This window comes from Mastigoproctus giganteus, chromosome 10 (genome assembly GCF_048544385.1).
Source record: "Mastigoproctus giganteus isolate SK-2022 chromosome 10, ASM4854438v1, whole genome shotgun sequence".
NCBI lineage: Eukaryota > Metazoa > Arthropoda > Arachnida > Uropygi > Thelyphonidae > Mastigoproctus > Mastigoproctus giganteus.
This window is the reverse complement of record NC_143584.1, coordinates 129646970-129668264: the sequence shown is the minus strand read 5'-3', so window position 1 is coordinate 129668264 and position 21295 is coordinate 129646970. Positions and strand designations below refer to the sequence as shown.

At 39.0% G+C, this 21295-nt stretch overlaps 1 protein-coding gene across 8 annotated transcripts in view; it reads left to right on the top strand.

Annotated features, from left to right (window-relative positions):
• Nucleotides 1-21295, top strand: part of LOC150079283 (ubiquitin carboxyl-terminal hydrolase 48-like) — a 955076-nt gene that overhangs the window by 310472 nt on the left and 623309 nt on the right. For all 8 annotated transcript variants that reach the window (XM_090382262.1, XM_090382266.1, XM_090382265.1 and 5 more), the window contains one exon: nt 5951-6063. In XM_090382262.1, the coding sequence (XP_090238388.1) occupies nt 5951-6063 (113 nt within the window). The remainder of the gene's footprint in view (nt 1-5950; nt 6064-21295) is intronic.

Sequence of the window (21295 nt, the reverse complement as noted above, 5' to 3'; positions counted from 1 at the left end):
ATGGAGAATAAAAAAAAAAGAGCTAGGAGTAATTGTGCAGTCAGATATGAAATTCTCTGAGCAGTGTAGATAGGCTGCCAGGACAGCTCATGGGGGTTTTGTAATTGACATACAGTAATTTTGCCAACAGGCATAGATAAGGAGATGATTATCCCATTATACAAGGCAATAGTTAGACCACATCTTGAGTACTGCATACTGTTTTGGAAATCTCATTTTAGGAAAGACATGGATCTGTTGGAACTGGCACAAAGAAGAGTAACAAGATTGGCGAGGGAAGCAAAACAATGCTCTTACTAAGAAAGGCTTTTGCAAATTGCATTGTCTAGAGTGTAGGTGGTTGTGGGGAGATCTAATTGAGGTGTTAAAGCCTTGAATGGTTGAGTAAGCTGAATGCTGATGGAATCATTAATCTTGCTCAGATTACAAATGTGGGGCATAAATGGAAATTAAGGAAGGATCATTGCAAGTTAAATGTGCAAAAATTTGCTCTCATTCAGAGGGTGGTTGATTGTTGGGACAAACTGCCATCTGGTGTTGTAGAGGCGGATAGTTTGAATAAATGCAAGGAACAACTAAACTGTTAGAAGTGATAGGAATGGTGATGTGGGAATTTGTTTTTTTATTGTTTTATTTATTTATTTTTGATGTGTAAACATCTTTGGCAGCACCTACTAAATTTCAGATGGTAGTAAAATCAATTTGTCATGATTTTTTGATGTGGAAATGACGTCATTTGACATCATTTCCATTTCATAACAAAGAAAAATGGAGTTCATAGAAGAGATTGCACAAAGGATTATGGGAGGTGATCTAGGATGTGCTCAGAGCTGGCATAAACCAGCTGGTTGCGGAAAAACATTTATGATTTGAATACCACTTAGGTGGCTTTGGGCTAACCATTCTCACCCATGGCTAGGGTTTCCAGATGTCTTTTATTTCAAAGGACAATCTTTTATTTTAGCCAAACTGTCCTTGTCCTTTATTGAAACGAGAAAGGCACAATTTGTCCTTTATTTTCATTTTTCAATGCCTGTGCCTCGTAATGGCGGTGTTGGATTTCCACACAGGAGTAGGAGGCGTACGCTTTGGACCCCACATGCACAGGGCCCCCCAAACCGACAACAAATTACAATTTCGTTTCACAGCTTTAACAGGGATATGTTAAAAACCCCTTCGAATGCAAAATCCACCACTGATAAATGAATCATAATGAGATAATCTTAACCTATTCTAGCTTCTCCGGCTCATATATGTAGTTTCACGAACACCATGCACTTAACTTCATACTTCTCAATGAAATTATATTTTTTTAACAAAGCATAAAAACTTTCACCTATGTTGCCATGATCTAATTTTCACAAAAAGTGTGCGACTGAAAGATAATTAATAAAATCACTTTTTATAATATGGAGTTCAGTGGCTTTTGTTTAAACTGTTTTTCCTGTAACTTTACAAAGGACATTTATCTATTTCATTTATACCTATTTTGGTTATAGGCACCTACATATTTCATGTTATATACAAACTTTTTTTGAAAACATTTTTTATTTTTTTGGCAAAAAAATGGAATTTCCCCAAAAAAGAAGAGGCTTTGTTCTTATAACAAAAATTGGGAGCAAGAATATGAAAGGCTAGCCTCAACAAATGATCCTCATAAGGTGAGATGTCTCCTATACACAAATGTATTTAAAGTTGGTTATATGGGCATCTCAGCATAAAGACTCACAAGCTCATAAATCGGCTCAAAATTCAGCAAATTCTTCAAATATTCTTGATAGGTTTCTTGTGAAAAAGAATATGAAAGAAGAGGATTTAGTTACTGCAGTTTAAAAAACTCATAATTATTATTCAATGAAGCATCACCATTCTTATAACTCATTAGATTGTAGCATAAAATTGAACTCTAAACTTTACAATGATTCAAAAATTACACCAAAAATATCATGTGGAAAAACTAAATCTGCTGCCATTGTTTGTAATGTTTTAGGTAAAAAAGTATTGCGAATTGTTTTGGATGATTTAAAACATTATGATCCACTTAATTTTTTGTTTACAGATTGATGCTTCTAATAGAAAGAATATGAAAATGTTTCCTTTGTCAATTCAGTACTTTAACATCCTACAAACTATTTAGTTGATTTTTTTGAAATTGCTGATGAAAGTGCAGGTGGAATGTTTGAGTGCTTAAAAAATTCAATGAGTAATTTAGGAATGGATTGGCAAAGCATATTTAGTTTCAGTGAGGACAATGCAAATTGTAATTTTGGGAGTAAAAGTAAAGTGCAGCCATTATCAACCTACTGCAGGATGGAAGCCTCCTCAACAATTTATGCTAAGAGAAATGGACCATAATCTGCCATGCTGGTCCAGTGCGGGTTGGCAGATCGACCATATTCAGCAGTCAGGGGCTTGAACCCCGGTCTACTCAAAGAGCGTGTGCTACTGCACTCCCGCTCCTGCCCACTCGGCTACGGAGGCCTTATTTTGGGAGTAATAAATCCTTATTCCAAAATATTAAGAAATTAAATGAAGACATAATTAAAGCAAACTGCCATGATCACATTCATAATTTAGCTAAATATGCTTTCCGTAATTTAGATATTGATTTTGGGCCAGTAAATCAGAGTGGCTTATAATGGGGGATTTTAACTTCTCAGATATAGACTGGAACTTGTGTGGAACTTAGTCACTCGCACACATTGTTTTCTACAGCAGCATGTTGGAGAGGCAACAAGCGGGAGTAACGATCTTGATCTGATTATCAGCAGTGATTATTCATGCATTAAGAATTTACAGATAAAGGAACCACTAGGTAGCAGTGATCACAGTGTACTGATGTGGGATTTACTTAAAGATGTGGGTAAACCCTTCCTTTACCATCATGGGTAAAGGGAAGGGTTTTTGCTTTCGTAAATTCAACTATAGTGTTCTCAGAGATTTTTTAGGTTCTATACAGCACCAACTGATGATGTTACCAGCATCAAATTCTAAATGGGAAGCATTCAAGGAAGTAATCTTGGAAGCTACTAGGCAATTTTGTTCCAACTAAGAAATACTGATCTAGGTTCAGGCCCAAATGGATGTCAGATGAACTAATGAGACTTGTGCCAGAGAAGAAAAATGCATGGGATGCACATAAATTGTCAGGTGACACAGAAGGCGACTTAAAGAGAAGGCAGATTATGAAAAATCTTTGTCAACGGATGCAAGGAAAAACAGCAAAGACTTCTTTACATATATATAAACTCTAAAAGGAAGAGGATGAATCAGATTAGTCCACTTGATATCAATGGTTTGACTGTAGATGAACATTCTCAGATAGCTGCTGAACTAAATGAGTATTTTCATCTACATTCACACATGAGGAGTTATTCAAGGAGGAGAGGGCCAGATGCTTATCAAAGCCTCACAGGGAGTTAAATGATTTTGTAATAACTGAGAGCAAAATGGAAGAGAAATTGTTGAAGTTAAACGTAAGAAAGGCACCTGGGGTGGACAGGATCTATCCAGTTATATTATAAAGGAGGCAGCAAAGGAAGTAAGCAAACCCTTAGCCATAATTGTGAGAGCATTCTTGGACTCGGGGGAAGTCCCCATGGACTGTAGATGTGCAAATGTATCTCCAATTCACAAAGGGGGGATCAAAGGGTGACACAAGTAATTACAGACCTGTTAGTTTAACTTTTTCCAGGGAAAATAATGGAGTCACTGGTTGAAGAAGCATTGCAGGATCATTTAAACAAAACTGCAGCAATAATTCGGACACACCATGGGTTTGTCAAGGTGAAGTCTTGTCTTACCAATTTGATTGGATACTATGATGTGGTCACAAAGGACTGAATGCAAAAAATAATTTTGATATCATATACATTGATTTCGGGAAAGCTTTTGGTACGCATATGGAAGACTACTATACAAATTGGAACATTATGGCATTAAGGGCAAGTTGCTGCATGGATAAAAGGATGGTTGAGTGGGAGAAGACAGAGTGGTGGTCAATGGTTACTGCTCTACATGTATTGATGTTATTAGTGTGTCCCTCAGGGTTCAGTGTTTGGTCCATTGTTGTTTTGTATATTTATCAATGATATTGATGAAGATTAATGGCAAAGTTTGCAGATGATACAAAGGTTTGTTTGTTATTTGGTTTTTTAGGAGCATTAGCAACTAAGGCCATATTGCTCCGGGATATGCGGTGGTCGTTCCCTGACCTTTCTGCATCCTCTGTATTTGGTGGTGACGGGCTCGAACCCCGCTCTAATCAAGAAGCGTGTGCTACGCACTGCTGCTCCTTCCCACCTGGCTACGGAGGCGCCGTGATACAAAGGTTGGCAGGGTTGTTAATAACAGTATGCTGCTGCAACAGGATCTGTAAAAGTTGGGTAGATGGGCTGAGAAGTGGCAACTGAAGTTTAACATTGACAAATGCAAAGTACTGCATATGGAGAAAAGTAACGCCAGAGAAATGTACCAACTATGTGGTGTTACACTCGGGGTAGTGGAGAATGAAAGAGACCCGGGGGTAATTGTGCAGTCAGATATGAAGTTTTCTGAGCAGTGCAGACATGCTGCCAGAGTAGGTCATGGGGTCTTGTCAGTGATATACAGGAATTTTGCCAGCAGGGATAAGGAGGCAATTATCACCTTGTATAAGGCAATGGTCAGGCCACACCTTGAGTACTGCGTACAGGTCTGGAGCCCTCATTTTAGGAAGGATGTAGAGTTGCTAGAAAGAGTACAGAGAAGGGCAACAAGGCTGGTGAAGGGAACAAAGGGGTGCTCTTATGAAGAAAGGCTTAAGTTCTGCAAATTACAGTTTCTAGAGACTAGGCACCTGCAAAGTGATCTGATTGAAGTGTATAAGGCCTTGAATGGTTTGAGCATGCTCAATGCTGATGGTATTCTTCTTGCCCAGATTAATTGCCTCAGGGGGTCACAAATGCAATTTTAGGTAAGACAGTTGTAGAATAGATGTACGGAAGTTTGCCTTTAGCCAGCGGGTAGTTGATTTCTGGAACAAACTTCCATCTATTGTTGGGGTAGTTGATAGCTTAAATAGATTGAAAACAGAACTAGACAATCATTTGAAATGAATGGATCAGTGAAATGGGAAGGGTTTTTTTTTTTTTTTTTTTTTTTTGGCTGATGCTGTATAAGCATTGCAAGAAAGCAAGCTTATACAGCCAAAAAAAAAATGAAAAAAAAATTCTTCCCATTTTACCCATCCGGCCACTCCAAATGTTTTTCTAGTTCAGCCTTAAATTTATTTAAGCTATCAACTTCTACAACAGCAGGTGGAAGTCTTTTCCAGCAATCAACTACCTGCTGGCTAAAGGCAAACTCCTGCACATCTATTGTACAATTGTCTTTCCTCAATTTGAACTTTTATGTTTACATAAAAAAAAAATTTTTTTTTTTTTAGCTGATGCTGTATAAACTTGCCTTCTTCCATCATTTTCCACTAATAATGCTAATTCCAGTTTTTTTTAATTACTAATTAATATTTAACGTGTTATTTTCAATGGTCACTCACTTTACTATGTCATAGTACCATAACTGTGATTGCCATGTAAATGCATACCTGTCTTGGTTGTCCTATATCACTGGAATAGAAGTCAGTTTTATAGAACTGTAATTACTTTCTTTACTCTTTGATTTCCCCTTTGTGAATTGGGCAGAGCTTTGCACATCTTTAATCCAGGGACTTACCACGAATCAAAGGATGCACTTCATAATTTTGGCTAACCGTTTGCTTAAATCTTTTACATTTACGTGTATACAGCAGTGCTCTTCTTGAATCATTTTATTTGACTAGTTTTTCATAGCATAATCAGATAAAATTTATGCTTAGAAATGCTGTCATTTGAATTGGTTAAGAGGACCATAATTTTTTAAAATAAATATTATATATAATATATTTTTTTATTTATATGAATTCACCTTACAGAACTTCCACCTGATAATTCAGATGAATGGGACTTGCCTGAACACTTGCAAGAGTCCGTTGCAGAAGATAATAGCAAATTTGAGGAATGGGTGACTGAACTAGCAGTCATGAGAGTGGGTATTACTTTTTTTTCTGAAAATGTAATGTACTGTGAAATATAATTTTATTTCATAATAATATAATATAGGTTACTTACTAAAATAAAATTTGGGGCTAAAGCCTCAAGCCATGGAATTTAATAGACATACAAGTTAGTGCAATGCATTAGTTCTGTACCTAGTAAATCACCAAAGTTGGTGAAATGGTATCGTTTTCCTTACTTCTCATATTGTGAATACCTTCACAACAAGTTGCCTGTCATTGTACTGCTTTGAATAAGCAGTACAATGCTTCCCCATTAAAGAAGATTATTGTTACTTATTCTCAGTGGATACTACACACAGATGACCTTTTCAGGGCTATTTGGCCCTTCATTGGTGGGTGGGTACCCAGTAGTATAACAACTGACAACCCAGTTATGAAGTTAATTCCACAATATGAGAGATGCCAAATGGTATACAATAGTTAAAGACTGAAATAGTAGACCATTGGGTACCTACTCAGTGGTATATCATTTTAGTTATTTATTATCTCTGATGGGGAAGCATTACTTATTCAAAGTAGTACAGCAACAGACAACTCTTGAAGGTATTCACAATATGAGGTGTTATGAAAATGATGCTATTTCACCAACTTTAGCAATTTAATACGTACAGAACTGATGCATTGCACTAACTTGTACGTTACTTAGTAATATTTAAGCCTTAATATGACTTGGAGAGCAAACTTTGAGAATTTTTTTCTCTCTCAAATTTCTTACACATTTTATTGAAATAAATTTGTGCAAAACAAGAATTATTAATAATTAGAGTATTAATAAGGACCAAAATGCAAGGAAGTGCATTTTTTTTTCTGCAATGTCCAAAAATAAATAAAATGATAGTAATAATTAAAATAAAACAGAATCGTCATACCATTCCCATTTCCACAAAATAGTCTTCCAATTTTGCTCTAAACTTAGCTAGAGTCTCTGCCTTCACCCTTTTGGGAGGCAGCATATTCCAGTTTGACTACCTGTTGCCTATAAGTGAACTTCATTCATCCAGTTTTCTGTTATTCCCTGAGATTTTATATTTGTGTTCCTCTGGTTTATGTCTTGCCCACAAGAGTCTTGCCTTATACACCTCAACTAGATCTTCCCTTAGATGTCTAGTTGTCAAATTTTGCAGTACGCTATCCTTGTTATGTGTATTGCATTGCTTTGCATTCATCAGCAAGCTGGTCAGCCTTCTCTGAACCCTCTCCAGAAGTTCTGTCTGTGTTTTTAGATATGGTTTCCACACCTGAATGCAATATTCCAAATAGTCTAACCATTGCCTTGTAAAGAAGGATAATGAGGTTCTTTTCTATACTAGCAAGGATCTTATTAAGCATAAACAGGAACCATGTGCCTACCTAGTTGCCTGTTTACACTGTGTGAAAAATATCATGTTAGGTTTAATTATAACACCTAAATCTTTTTCATCATGACTCATTTTTAGTGCCTCTCCTCCTAGCTTATATTTACTCCAGCATTTATTTTTCCCAAATGCTTAAATTTACTTATAGAAGCATTTAAATGCTTCTATAAGTAAACTGCTACTTTTTGGACCATATTTGCAACTCATCCAAGTTCTTACTGAAACAAAATGGCCTGGCTCAGATTGTTAACCACTCTTTCCACCTTGAAATCATCAGCAGACCTTGACAGCTTACAGTGGATATCCTCATCACATTGACCACAAGGGACTCCACTTGCATACTGGTCTACCGTGAAGACTGACTGTTTGATAACCCTCTGTCTCCTGTCTTTTTGTCAATCTGTAATCTAGCATAGGATCTCACTAGTAACTCCAGCTTCTTTCAGCTTATATATCAGCCTTTCATGAGGAACAGTATCAAAACCTTTCTTAAAATCTAGATATATATGTCAAAATTGTCACCTGCGTCCAACTGCTTAATGACTACATCTTATTATTTTACCTGATTGGTCAAGGCATGACCACACATAACAAAACAATCCTGAGATCTATTTAAGATACCATTCTTGTGAAGATCATCCTGAATAGCATCCTTAACTACAGCCTCTATGATCTCCCCTACCACAGAAGTCAACTCAGTGGCCTATGCGGTGTGGCTATTAAAAAGCATTAGCATTAGTAGAGGCATATGATGCAAGAAAGCAAGCTTATGCAGTATCAGCTAAAAAAAAAAAAAAAAAAAACACTTCCATTTCACCCCTCCATTAGTTCGAAATACTTGTATGTACACCAATGCTAGGAGTTTGGTAAATAAATTTGATGAATTTGAGGTGTTGGTCAAAACAACAAAGGCAGATATTGTTGGGATATCAGAGACGTGGTGTGACACAGATATAAGGAATGCAGAAATGGAATTTGGGGAGTGTGTACAGGAAGGATATGCCCTTCCTACTCTTGCAGGAAGGAAGGGAGGAGGGGTTATGCTATTAGTTAAGAAACACATAAAATCCAAGGAAGTATTAGCATTAGTAGAGGCATATGATGCAAGAAAGAGCTTGTGCAGCATCAACCAAAAAAAAAAAAAAAACACTTCCATTTCACCCCTCCGTTCGTTTGAAATAGCTGTCCAGTGAGCCTTAAATTTATTTAGGCTATCAACTTCCACAACAAGGGATGGAAGTCTGTTCTGCTAACCAACTACCTGCTGGCTAAAGGCCAATTTCTGCACATCTATCCTACATCTGTCTTTCCTCAATCTGAATTTATGCCCTCTCAGGTGATTATTCTGGGCAAGAGGAAGGATCCCATCAGCATTGAGCATGCTCAAACCATTCAAGGCTTCATACACCTCTACCAGATCATCTCGCCGGTGCCTAGTCTCCAGACACTGTAATTTGCAAAACTTGAGCCTTTCTTCGTAAGAGAAACCCTTTGTTCCATTCACTAATCTTGTTGCCCTTCTCTGTACTCGTTCCACCAGCTCTACATCCTTCTTGAAATGAGTCATCCGGATCTGCATACAGTACTCAAGGTATGGCCTGACCATTGCCTTATACAGGGGAATAATCACCTCCTTATCCCTGCTAGAAAAATTCCTGTATATCATTGACAAGACACCATGAGCTATTCTTGCAGCCCTTCTGCACTGCTCATAGAACTTCATATTTGCCTGCACAATTACCCCCAGGTCCTTTTCATTCTCTACCACTGTCGGTGTAGTATCACAGAGTTCATACGTTTCTCCGATGTTGCTGTTTCCCATATGTAGTACTTTACATTTGTCAATGTTAAACTTCATTTGCCACCTCTCGGCCCATCTACTCAACCTTTCCAGATCCTGTTGCAGCAGCATAGCTTCAGTAGTGGCCTTAACAACCCTGCCAACTTTGTATCATCTGAAAACTTGGACATTAAGCTTGATATACCATCATCAGTATCATTTATAAATACAGAAAACAATAATGGACCCAACACTGAACCCTGAGGGACTCCACTAATAACATTAGTCCATGATGAGCAGTGTCCATTGATTACCACTCTCTGTCTTCTCCCCCCTCAACCATCCCTTTATCCATAGCAGCAATTTGCCTCCAATGCCACACTGCTCCAATTTGTGCAGCAGTCTTCTATGTGCAACAGTATTAAAAGCCTTTCTAGGATCCAAATATATAATATCAAAGTTATTCCCTGCATCCAGTTCTTTTGTGACTGAATATAGTATCCAATCAAATTGATCAGGCAAGGCTTTCCCTTAACAAAACCATGCTGTGTCCAAGCTATAACTGAAGTCTTGTCTAGATGATTCTGCAGTGCTTTTTTAACCAGTGCCTCCATTAATTTTCCTGGACCAGAAGTTAAACTCACAGGTCTATAATTACTTGTGTGAGCCTTTGATCCTCCTTTGTGAATTGGGGTCACATTTGCACATCTCCAGTCTATGGGTACCCCCCCCTGAGTCCACAGAAGCTCTCATAATTATGGCTAAGGGTTTGCTTACTTCCTTTGCTGCCTCCTTTAATATAACTGGATAGATCCCATCCACCCCAGGTGCCTTTTTTATGTTTATCCTCAACAATTTCTCCTCCACTTTTCTCTCAGTTATTACAAAATCATCTAGCTCACTGCCAGAGTTTACTTCACCTCTGGCATTCCCCTTCCTGAATAACTCCTTATGTGTGAATGTAGATGGAAAATTCTTGTTTAATTTGTTATCCACCTGAGCAGGATCCTCAACTGTGGAACCATCAATATCCAATGGACCAATCTGATTCATCCCGTTCCTTCTAGAGTTTACACATGTAAAGAACTATTTACTGTTTTTCTTTGCATCCTTTGCCAAGGATTTCTCATAATCTGCCTTTGCCTGCCTAATCTCCTTTGTGACTTGGTTACAGACCAGCTTATATCTATCATAGGCTTCCATGTCACCCATTAATTTATATGTATCCCATGCATTTTTCTTCTCTGGCATATGTCTCATTAGTTCATCTGACATCCATTTAGGCCTAAACCTTGAACCATATTTCTTAGTTGGTTTGTAAAGCCTAGTAGTTTCCAAGATAAGTTCTTTGAATGCTTCCCATTTTGAGTTTTCTGTTGGTAACCTCATGAGTTGGTCCCATTGTATAGAATTTATATACTGTCTCAGACCATCGTAGTTGCCTTTACGAAAGCAAAAGCAAAAGCCCTTCCCTTTATCCTTGATAGTAGTTTCCTCTGAGTAAATCCCACTTCATCACACAGTGATCACTGCCACCTAGTGGTTCCTTTATCTGCAGATTCTTAATGCATGAAGAATCACTACTGATAATCAGATCAAGAGTATTACTCACTCTAGTTACCTTCCAAGCATGCTGATGTAGAAAACAATCATCCAATAAATCCACAAAAGCCTTGCTAGTGTGTGAGTGACAAATCCGCAAATTCCAGTCAATATCTGGGAAATTAAAATCCCCCATTATATGACTCTCTGATTTCCCTGCCCACTCTATTTCCCTGTACAGTTTCTTATTATATTTATCAGAGTCATTAGGCCTATAGCACACTCCTACTCTCAATTTTGATCTCCCAATACTTATGTCGCACCAAACTGACTCGACACTGCACTGTCCAGTGATGTTGACTGGCTTCACTTCCTTGGATGTTATGTGTTTCTTAACTAATAGCATAACCCCTCCTCCCTTCCTATCCTGTCTATCCTTTCTGTACACATTGTACTCCCCAAATTCCAGTTCTGCATTCCTTATATCTGTGTGGCACCACGTCTCTGATATCCCAACAATATCTGCCTTTGATGTTTTGAGCAGTACCTCAAATTCATCAAAGTTATTTCCCAAACTCCTAGCATTGGTGTACACGCTAGTTAACATGCATCTGTTCCTGTTCTTAGCTACCCTAACATAATCCATGTGTTTACTTGTACCGAAATGACTCCCAGCAGTCTCTGAAATATCCTACATCTTGTTTTCCAGGCTGCTGCTCATTCCAATAGAAGCATTGCAAGAATCAATTTCACCTCTGCCAGTGGCTACTGTTAATCTATTAGTCCTTGTATCCCCCCCCCAAGCTTAGCAGTTTTCCGACCCATCTAACACTCCCTCGATAGTATCAGCAAATATTCTTGCACCCTTTCTATTTAAGTGTATCCCATCCCTTTTGAAGCAGTCTCTCCTGTTAACAAGTACATACCAGGCTGAAAAAAATTCTACCTCTTGAGCCTTGCACAATCTTTCCAGGGCCTAATCGATCGACAAGGCTCTCATCATATACTCCCTCCTATCGTGTCTGGACAGAATTGCAGACACTTTCAAATTCAACCCTAATTCTCGGCTTTTTTTCAACAGTGACCTGTACTTGTTAAGTAATTCTGCCGGTCTCCTACTCTTGATATCATTAGTGCCAACATGTACAACTATATCACCTTTTGTGCTCTTAAAGGATGATATCCGCTCTACAACGTCATCAACCTTTGCCCTTGGCAGACATACCCTGGTCCTGTTCCACCTATCCTTTTTTTACAATGCATGTTCCCCGTTTCCCTGACAATAGAGTCACCAACAACTACTAGTTCCTGTGGAACAGCGCATTCTGCCTTGGGGGTTGCCGCTGTGTTGTGTGATGACCAAGTGCAAGCTCTGGCGTTGATGTGGGCAGCTGAGAACTTGATGGGTCCTCAATTTAGATCCTTCGAGGGCATCCACCCTGTCCTTCAAGCTCTTATATAGGTCCATTACAACGCTGAGTTTTTGTCTGATTTCCTTACATCGCGCACACACATAGACATCCCCCATTGCAATATCATGTCCCGTACCCGACTGATCCACAAACATCATGCAAGCAGTGCATTTTAATAGGCTGTGATTCAGAGGGCAACTGCCCCCATCAGTTCTCCCCTGAGCCACAGCACTCCCATTAGCTTGAGCCTTTTGCTTTGCTGCTCTGGTCAGAGTCATGATTTCGATTTCAATAAAATTTCAATTTCAGTACAAAATTAAAACCCTAAACGTATATCTCAACACAGTTATAACGCTATATTTATGTTTCAGTATCGAGTTTTATCTGCGAAATCCCTTTATATAACTTCCGTATCAAGTTATGTATTAATTATTTATTTTTTAATTTGCCTGCACAAGACTGCTCTCATTCTCCTATCTATCTAAATAATGAAACTGTGCACACAGCCACTACAGACCAAGCACCACCCGTTGAAACAAAGGAACAACAGTTGACCTTGAACCTTTCTCTAGTTGTCTGCTAAGTTGTATCCCAACACGTTTATTTGCTTTGCATTGAGTTGGTTTTCATTATTTTGTGTTTTTGCAGTTTGCCTGAAAACTGACAGATAAAAGAATCGAACAACCAATCAACCTGAAATTTTTAACGAAACATGAACAAAGTTATGAGTTATTATGTCAGTTTTATGGGGAAGATACTATGTCAAGATCTTGCTTGTTTGAGATCATCTTTCCACATTACAGAATGTGGAAGATGATGAATGACCAGACCATCGTTTATCCATGAAAACTGATGAAAATATGGACTGGGTGAGGACATTGATTAGAAATGATCGTTGTTTAAGCATTAGAATGGCTGCATCAGAACTCAATGTGGACAATGAAACTGAAAATTTAGGCATGAGAAAAGTGAGTGCCAAGATGGTGCCAAAAATTTTGAATGAAGATCAAAGAACAAGAAGACTCCAAGTTTGTGAAGATGTTTAGAAAAAAATTAAAGAAGATCCAGAGTTTCTGAATACTGTAATTACTTGCAAAGAAAGTTGGTTGGTCCAGTGCAACCCAGAAACTAAAAGACAGTCAATGCAATGGAAGACAAAACAATCCCCCAGACCAAAAAAATGTAAGAATGTCAAAATCAAAAATGAAAACTGTGCTTCTTGTTTTTTTTCTATGTTAAAGGCATTATTATATCTCACCAAATCAGACTGTCAATTAAATACACTAGATTGAAGTTCCAACAAGGCTGCATGAAAAAATTCAAAGGAAGAGGCCTAAATTGTGGATGGATGTTGGATGCTCCCTCAAGACAATACTTCAAGACACCACATGCTCTCTGTTTGTCAGTTCTGGCCAAAAAAAAAACAAATCTGTGTGTGAACTTGCACCCTAATTACCAGACTTAGCCCCCTTTTTTCTTTTCCCTAAACTAAAAAGTTTACTTAAGAGAATCCATTTTTAGTCCATTGAAGACATTCAGGAAGAAAAGACCAGTGTGAAAAGAGATTATAGAAAGTGACTTCCAGAAATGTTTCTCTGCTTGAAAGAAACATATGGAACAGTACATGTGCAAGCCCAAGGCAGTTATTTTGAAGAGAGTACAGTATATTTCATTATATTTATTTTATTGCAGCAGTCTCACTATTTAATAGCTACACCTTTGATAGGATCAACCGTGCAAATTCCATCCTCAACCCTCATGGTCCGAAGAACAGGATTCAGGCTACCAATGGTGCAGGTATGGTGTCCATTCCCGAGCACATTTATTGCTTGCTGGGTAGTGGGCATCCCATTTGGGCTGCATGGTAGGCAGGGAGCCCAGGCACTAAAACAAATTTAAAAGGGTGTCAATCATTATAGTAATCAAGTAATTCTCTGAGTGATTTCTAGAGTGTTTTTCTCTAAGCTACTCTTTGTTCATTTTTAAAAAATTTTCTTATGTTCCCATTAATTAATAGTTAACTTAGTCTTACGAATTGTAAGTAAGTTTCAGAAATGAAAACCACCCTTCTTTTTTCCATTAAACTAACATACTAACTTTTATACTGCTTGGTCACTCTAGTGGCACTGCTCCTACCTCCCCATTGTGGGTCTGATAACCATGGAGAAGAAATCCACTCTTCCAGAGCTGAAAGAAGCAAAGGTGGATAACACTGTTTCCACCTTAAGAGCCATCGACCTCCAGACTAGCTACAAATGACACCGAAAATGACTATTCTCAACCTGAGAGGTTGAAAAACCCCTCAAAAGTAGATACCGGCACTCTCTATCAGACCAGCCTTTGAGTAAGAATCACCATTCCTTGTGCAAAAATGCATTGATCTGCTGCAGGTTCATTGAAAACAGAAAGTTGACTCCAGTGTGGAAATTCCAACATTCTGAAAAGTTATTAAAGCTGACTACATTTGGTGGACAGCCAATAAAAGTTACTCCCCCTGCCACCCTAAACTCCTTGAAGGGAGTAATCGCATAGTGAGACTTATTAACTGCATCAGAGGAGAAAATTGTTCAACATCTCCAGCAGTAAGGATTCAAACAGCTGTTTCAGTTCCTCCAAATATATCTATCGCTAATTGGGCACGTTCCATGCTCCCTGCTTCCAAAGAGTGTCCTTTGCAATGAAAAGCTGAAAAAGCCAGTTATACCCCAGTTACCATTCTAGTCACTGTGCTTCCAACAGCAAAACCAAAAGTGACAGAAACCATGATACTGGCACACCAGTTTAATCCAGAATGGATATTGATCAACAAAATGATTCAGATGATGGAATTTTAGAACTTCACATGACAAATGAGATGGACAACACATCCTGTCTTTTCTAAGAATGACAAAGCAAAAGTTGATCAATAGAAACAAACCACAACTAAAAAGTAGTCAGAAACAAAAACAACAAAAAAAATAACACTTAATGGAAAGAATCCTTCAGTGGAATTCTAGAGGCTTTCATAATACAAAAGACTGTTTACATGGTCTCATCAACTGCTATGAACCAGTAGACATATCCCTACAGGAAACTTAATTTAAATTCACAAACGTGTTCTACCATTAAAAATTACATTATCTTCAGATGAGATAGTAGTATTGACTTGCCAACTCATGGAGGGGTAGCAGTTCTTGTTAGAAACAAAGTTCCATCCAAACATGTTGCTCTTCAGACTTGTTTTGAAGTAGTGGCATTGCACATTGTAATTGGCATCACTCTTATAATAGCATTTATATATATATCCCTCCTAATTTCTCATTCTCTTCAGATGACCTAGAAGATCTAAAAGACCAGCTATCATCTCCATTCTGCTTACTCAGAGACTTCAATGCTCGTCATTTGTTGTGGGGATCTCCAACAATCGACACAAGAGATAAACTTATAGAATCCTTTCTTGATGCTTGTCAACTTACCCTTTTGAACACTGGTGAGCCTACCTATATTCATTTTATGACAGGATCCATGAGTGCAGTAGACCTTTCAATCTGTTCTCTCTCCATATATACCAATATGGAGTGTCCTATTCTTGAACACCCACTAAATAGTGATCATCTACCAATCCTCTGCATGCTCCAGACATGGGCAAATTCCCCTTCACTATGTCGCCCCAATTGGAGCGACATAGTGAAGGGGAATTTGCCCATGTATTCGTAGGGCACACTGGAACAAATATGCCTCTCATGTCCAGTTAGATGATGAAATATTCTAATCCCAGCCAATAGATAATGTCACTGAACATATAACTAATCAAATATTAAGCTGCTACCTTTGCAATACCATAATCTTTGCTGGAGAAATGCAAACACAGTAATTACTAGTGGAATCAGGATTGAACACATGCTGAACAGGAAAAAAAATATAGCTTGGAATTTATCTTTCAAATTTCCCACAACTGGAAACCTAATTAACTTTAAAAGACTGAAAGCTAAGTTCTGCCAAATAAGAAAGAAAGTAAAGAAAGATACCTGGATTAGATTTTCCTCAACTATAAACAATGGGATAGACAGCAGACCCATCTGGGGGAAAATACAAACAATTAATGGCAAATATGGTCAGTCCCCAGCTTCAATACTAAACTAGGAATGGAAGAAGTTGTCTTCACTTGGAGAAATAGAAAATGCCTTAGCAGAATCATTTGGGGTATCCACCTACTACCCAATCTTTCAGAAAATTAAAGAATCTACAGAACACTGTAAGATCAATTTTTCCATGATAGTTTCACACCCATACAACTAGCCATTCACATTAACTGAACTTTTAGGGTCTCTCAATAAAATATTTATTAAATAAATAAATAAATAAATAAATCTTTATTGTGAAGTAGAATTACAGCACAATATCCCATCACGGCGACGAGCGCCAGGGGTTCACATATAGATAACATAAGTACAAATTCAAATGGCTACAAAATATAGCGAACACATACAAAAGGCTACAAAATACAGATTACAAATGCAAAAAGAAATACAAATACATCATAGAAACAAGGAGCTGAACACAAATAAAGAAAAACAAATACAACTTGGCAGTGATTCAGGTTTCAAGAGCTTTGATAAAGTTGTGTCTGTCCTTCTTTTTACTTATTATGGTGTCGATGTCGGCGTCCACACGGTTGAGGGCAGCGAGCATCTGCTTGGGCAGAAATCTATCGGTGAGTACAAGCCTGTTGTGGTGAGCCACAAGTGCTGGTACCGACCTTAGGCTTGGCTGTGGAATCCTCCAAGAGCAAGCATTCCAAATATTTGGAGATGATATTTGGCCTGAGATGAGTTTGGCTGTGAAGACCAGCCTCTTTTCAACGATCAGGAACTTCAACCTCGGGATGTCGAGTGCTTGTGCCATCATGGTAGTTGTGGTAGCGGGAGGTAGCCGAAGCTTGTTATTCGCCCATTTCAGTAGCCAGTATTCAGCAGTGTACACCCGCTTAAGGTTTGTATGTGCAGCAGAGGCCCATATTTCTGCACCATAGAGAATGGCAGGGTAGACGGTGGAGGTGATGAACCTTTTAACAGTGGCAGGATGTCGGACGTGTAGCAGCTGCTGCTTTGAGATCCACCGTAGACGAGAAAATCTGGTACTGAGTTTGTCGATCTGGTTGACAAAGGACATCTTTTGGTCGAACAGAATGCCAAGGTCTGTGTGCGAGGGTACGTTTGGTATTCGTACCCCTGTGAGTGAAACGTTGAGTACTGTCGGCATGGATTTAAGGGAGAATATAACCTGAGCAGACTTCAGAGGGTTAATTTTTAGATTGAAGTTTGCCAGGTACAATTCTAGATCCTTAAGTTGGGAATTGATCCTGTTGCTGAGCTGGGCGGGGTTGTCGCCAGGGTTAATTGGAGTCAGCAGTTTGAAGTCATCGGCATAGCATAGGAGACCATTCGTTGAGGCAATAATGGGCACGATGATGGCTGTGAACAGGACACCAGACAGGACACCCCCCTGCGGTACTCCAGCAGTAATGTCGCAGGATAGGGTATGTTGCTGCCGATGGAGAATAAGTATTCTGTGACTGAGAAGTGATTCCAAAAAGCACAGCATATCACCTCGAATGTGAAAATTCTCCTTAAGTAGGAGGAGCAAGGCCGGAATCGACACGGCATCAAAGGCTGCACTTATGTCAAGGTATGTGGTTGCTAGCTCAGCTCTTTGTTCGAATGCTGAGAGAATACGTTCTGTGGTGGCTGCCAAGTTAGTGATTGATGATTTTCCTGCGATAGCATAGTGGATTTCAGGTGGTTTCGTCTGGAGGATTTGTTGAGTGAGTGTGGGTAGCAAAGCCTTTTCAAGAGTTTTTAACAGACAAGAGGCAACTGATATGGGTCTGAAATGGCTGACGTTTGTGGCAAATTGGTTTTTGGGGATAGGGTACACTCTGTATTTATTCCACTGGGGTGGGAAATAATGCTCAGTGAGGCATCTGTTGTAGATCGAGAGAAGAGGGCCTATGATGAATGTGCTTAAGCATTTGATCATAAATTGTGGAATTCCATCCTCCCCAACAGTGGCTGTTGTGGGAAGGGAATTGATGGCACGTATGAGCTCCTGTTCCGTGATCTGGATAGTCCCTAGGACATCTGAAGGGTTTTCATAGTCAGGCTGGACAACTGTAGATGGGACTGTGGTTGTATTTGAAAATCTGGCGATGTATTTGAGCCATTCTTGAGGATCAAGCATGTGATTGAATCCACCATGTGGAGCAGCATAGAATGGCTTTCCTTTCTTCAGAGTGCGGTTAAGGTTCACTTGGATTGCGTCAGCTTTCTTTCGATTAAAGTGGGCCCTGGCACAGGAAAAGGCGATTCTGTCTTTACTGTCATTCGTATGCTTCCATTTCTTATGTAGGACTTGTTTCATTTTGAAGCTGTTGTTAAGATCAGCAGTCCACCACGATCTGGAACGGGGAGTTACTGTTACTCGTTTGGTGGCAGCATAGTCGGTGACGGATTTAATCCATTCAGACAGGAGTGTCACTGCAAGGCTGAGGTCGCAGTCAATGAGGACATCCCAAGGAATGCAAGATGCTGCTTCTACACAGAGTTGAGGATTAAGGTATTTAGGTGCTGAAACGTATTTGACTATTTTGTTGTCAGGGATGTTGAAGTTTGGCACCTGCAATGACCATGTCAAAACTATGGGCTGGTGATCAGACAGGAAGAATGCGATGGGATCATCCTCAGCTGTGCATGGTGTTGAAGCAAAATCGAGATCCAGTAGGTTCAATCCCCTGGTGGGTTTCTCATTGACCCGTATCATGTTGATGGATTTGAAGAACTCGCAGAGCCTGATAAAGAGGTGATGTCGGTTTGGAGGCAGATTAAAATCACCACAAACAAGGCGTTGTGCAGACGGACGAAGATGGTTTAAGAGCCAATTCCCTAAATCTTCAATAATTTCAATTGTAGGCCCTGGGGGAATATACACAGATGCGATATCAATGTGGCTGGAGTGGAAGCGTAGCGAGACTATAATCGCTTCGAAATCTTCAGTTGTAGTTGAGGTCGAATTCTCATATGAGAATAGGGAGGTGTTGTACAGTATGGCTACTCCACCGCCTCTAGATTGCTCCCTGGATGCAGACAGCATGTTGTAACCAGCAATAGCTGAGCAGAAGAGTGTACCTTGATTAGGTTGAAGCCACGTTTCTGCGAGGCAGACCACATCAGCGACTTGGGAGGGGAAGATCTGTTCTGCTGAGTCTAGTTTGTTCCTAATGGACCTGATATTTTGGAAGTACACCCTGATGACAGGTGTTCGACGAACTTCCGTCCTGATTGGAGGTGTTCTGAGTTGGCGTGTTCGAAAGCGAACGGCTCGACGTCCTGACGAAATATGGACTGGTATTTTATGGGGTCCATCACCTAGGGGACTCAGGATACTCTTATCATGGCGGAGTGGTGCCTTAACTGTGGGGTTTGGCAGAGCAGTGGTACGAAAGGAGGACTGTTGAGATCTTTGGAAGTTGTCCGGGAACAAGTCCAGTCAGCTGTGGGTAGTGATGTTGCAGACTTGGTTTTGGTGCAGAAGTGGAGGTTGGGGAAGGTGACTGGTTCTCCTATTATAGAAGGGTCGAATAATGGTGCCAATAGGCCAGATAGATTCGGTTCCAATTAAATTAAACAGGTCCTGTGCGCATTCAACCCTATTAGTGCTGCTGGTCCAGATGGGATCTACTACATAATGCTAAACAACTTAACAAGAGAGCAAAAAGAACAATGTTCTTTGTTAAAATATTACAGTTGAATATTCTTAGAAAATACTTACCCAAACTCCTAGGTTCACTCAATTGTTTTAGTGTTCCCGAAACCAGGAGAGGATTGTACCTTTCCACATAACTACAGGCTGATTTCACTGACTAGTTGTTTAGACAAAGTTCTGGGAAAAAAAAAAACGGTTCACAGGCGACTAATGTGGTTCTTGGAAACTAACAACTTTCTAAACAGTAACCAGTACGAGTTCTGAAAGAATTGGTCCACACTAGATGTGATGATAAAAGCAGAAGCAACCATCCATAATATCTTCATAAGGAGATAACATCTGATCATGAATAATCTCAATATATTGTCATTCTTTCCACTTGAAAGGTCAGTTACCTCAATTTATATAAAACTTCCTGTGCCACAGAATGTTTCAGGTTAGATATATGAACAATTTATCCAATTCATTTGAACAAGAGGAAGGTGTACCAGAAGGATCCATCCTCAGTGCAACATTATTTGCAACAAGAATTACAAACATGACATTAGATGTACTAAATACAGTAGAATCATATGTTTGCTGATGACCTCATTATCTCTTGTCAGTGCCAAACTAGCAGAAAAGAAATCTGCAGCAATTCGTTTTTGTAAAAAATGCAAACTACAACTGGATCCAGAAATATTTTTAAAAAACAACCTGATTCCTATTACCTACAATTTTCATCTGTTGGGGTTAGGGTCGGCCCGAGGTATATTGGCACCCCGGGCAGGGAGGCATTCCTGTGCCCCCCTTCCAGATAGAAAAAATTTAAGGTGTTTTCATTGAGTTAATATTTTTATTTTTGCTAGAGAAAAGTTAAAAAGGCAAATGTAAACACAAAAAAGGACAACCAGAATATTTATAATGTTTTAATTGACATATTAAAATATTAACAATAAAAATTTTACAAAAGAGTCAATTTTGTATAAGGACATTTATCAAAATACTGAAAACATAACTGCAGCAGGTTGCAGTTATGCTTGCCTTTAATTTATATAATAATAATAGTGTCTATAATTAAATTTCAGCCACTCATTTGAAAAAAAATGGGAAGTGGGAAATTACGAGCCAGCTAGTCTAACTTTGGTAGTAGGGAAAATCATGGATACTATGATCAAGGGTGGAATTCAGGATCACTTAGATAGAAATGAAATTCTGAAGGATACTCAGCATGGTTTTGTAAAGGAAAAATCATGTTTAAGAGGCTTTCATTAAGAGGCATCTGATTAGCTATTTTGACAGGGTCACTGAAGAGCTGGACTTAGGGAATAATTTCAATGTTATTTATTTGGATTTCAGCAAAGCATTTGACTCAGTTCCATATGAGTGGTTA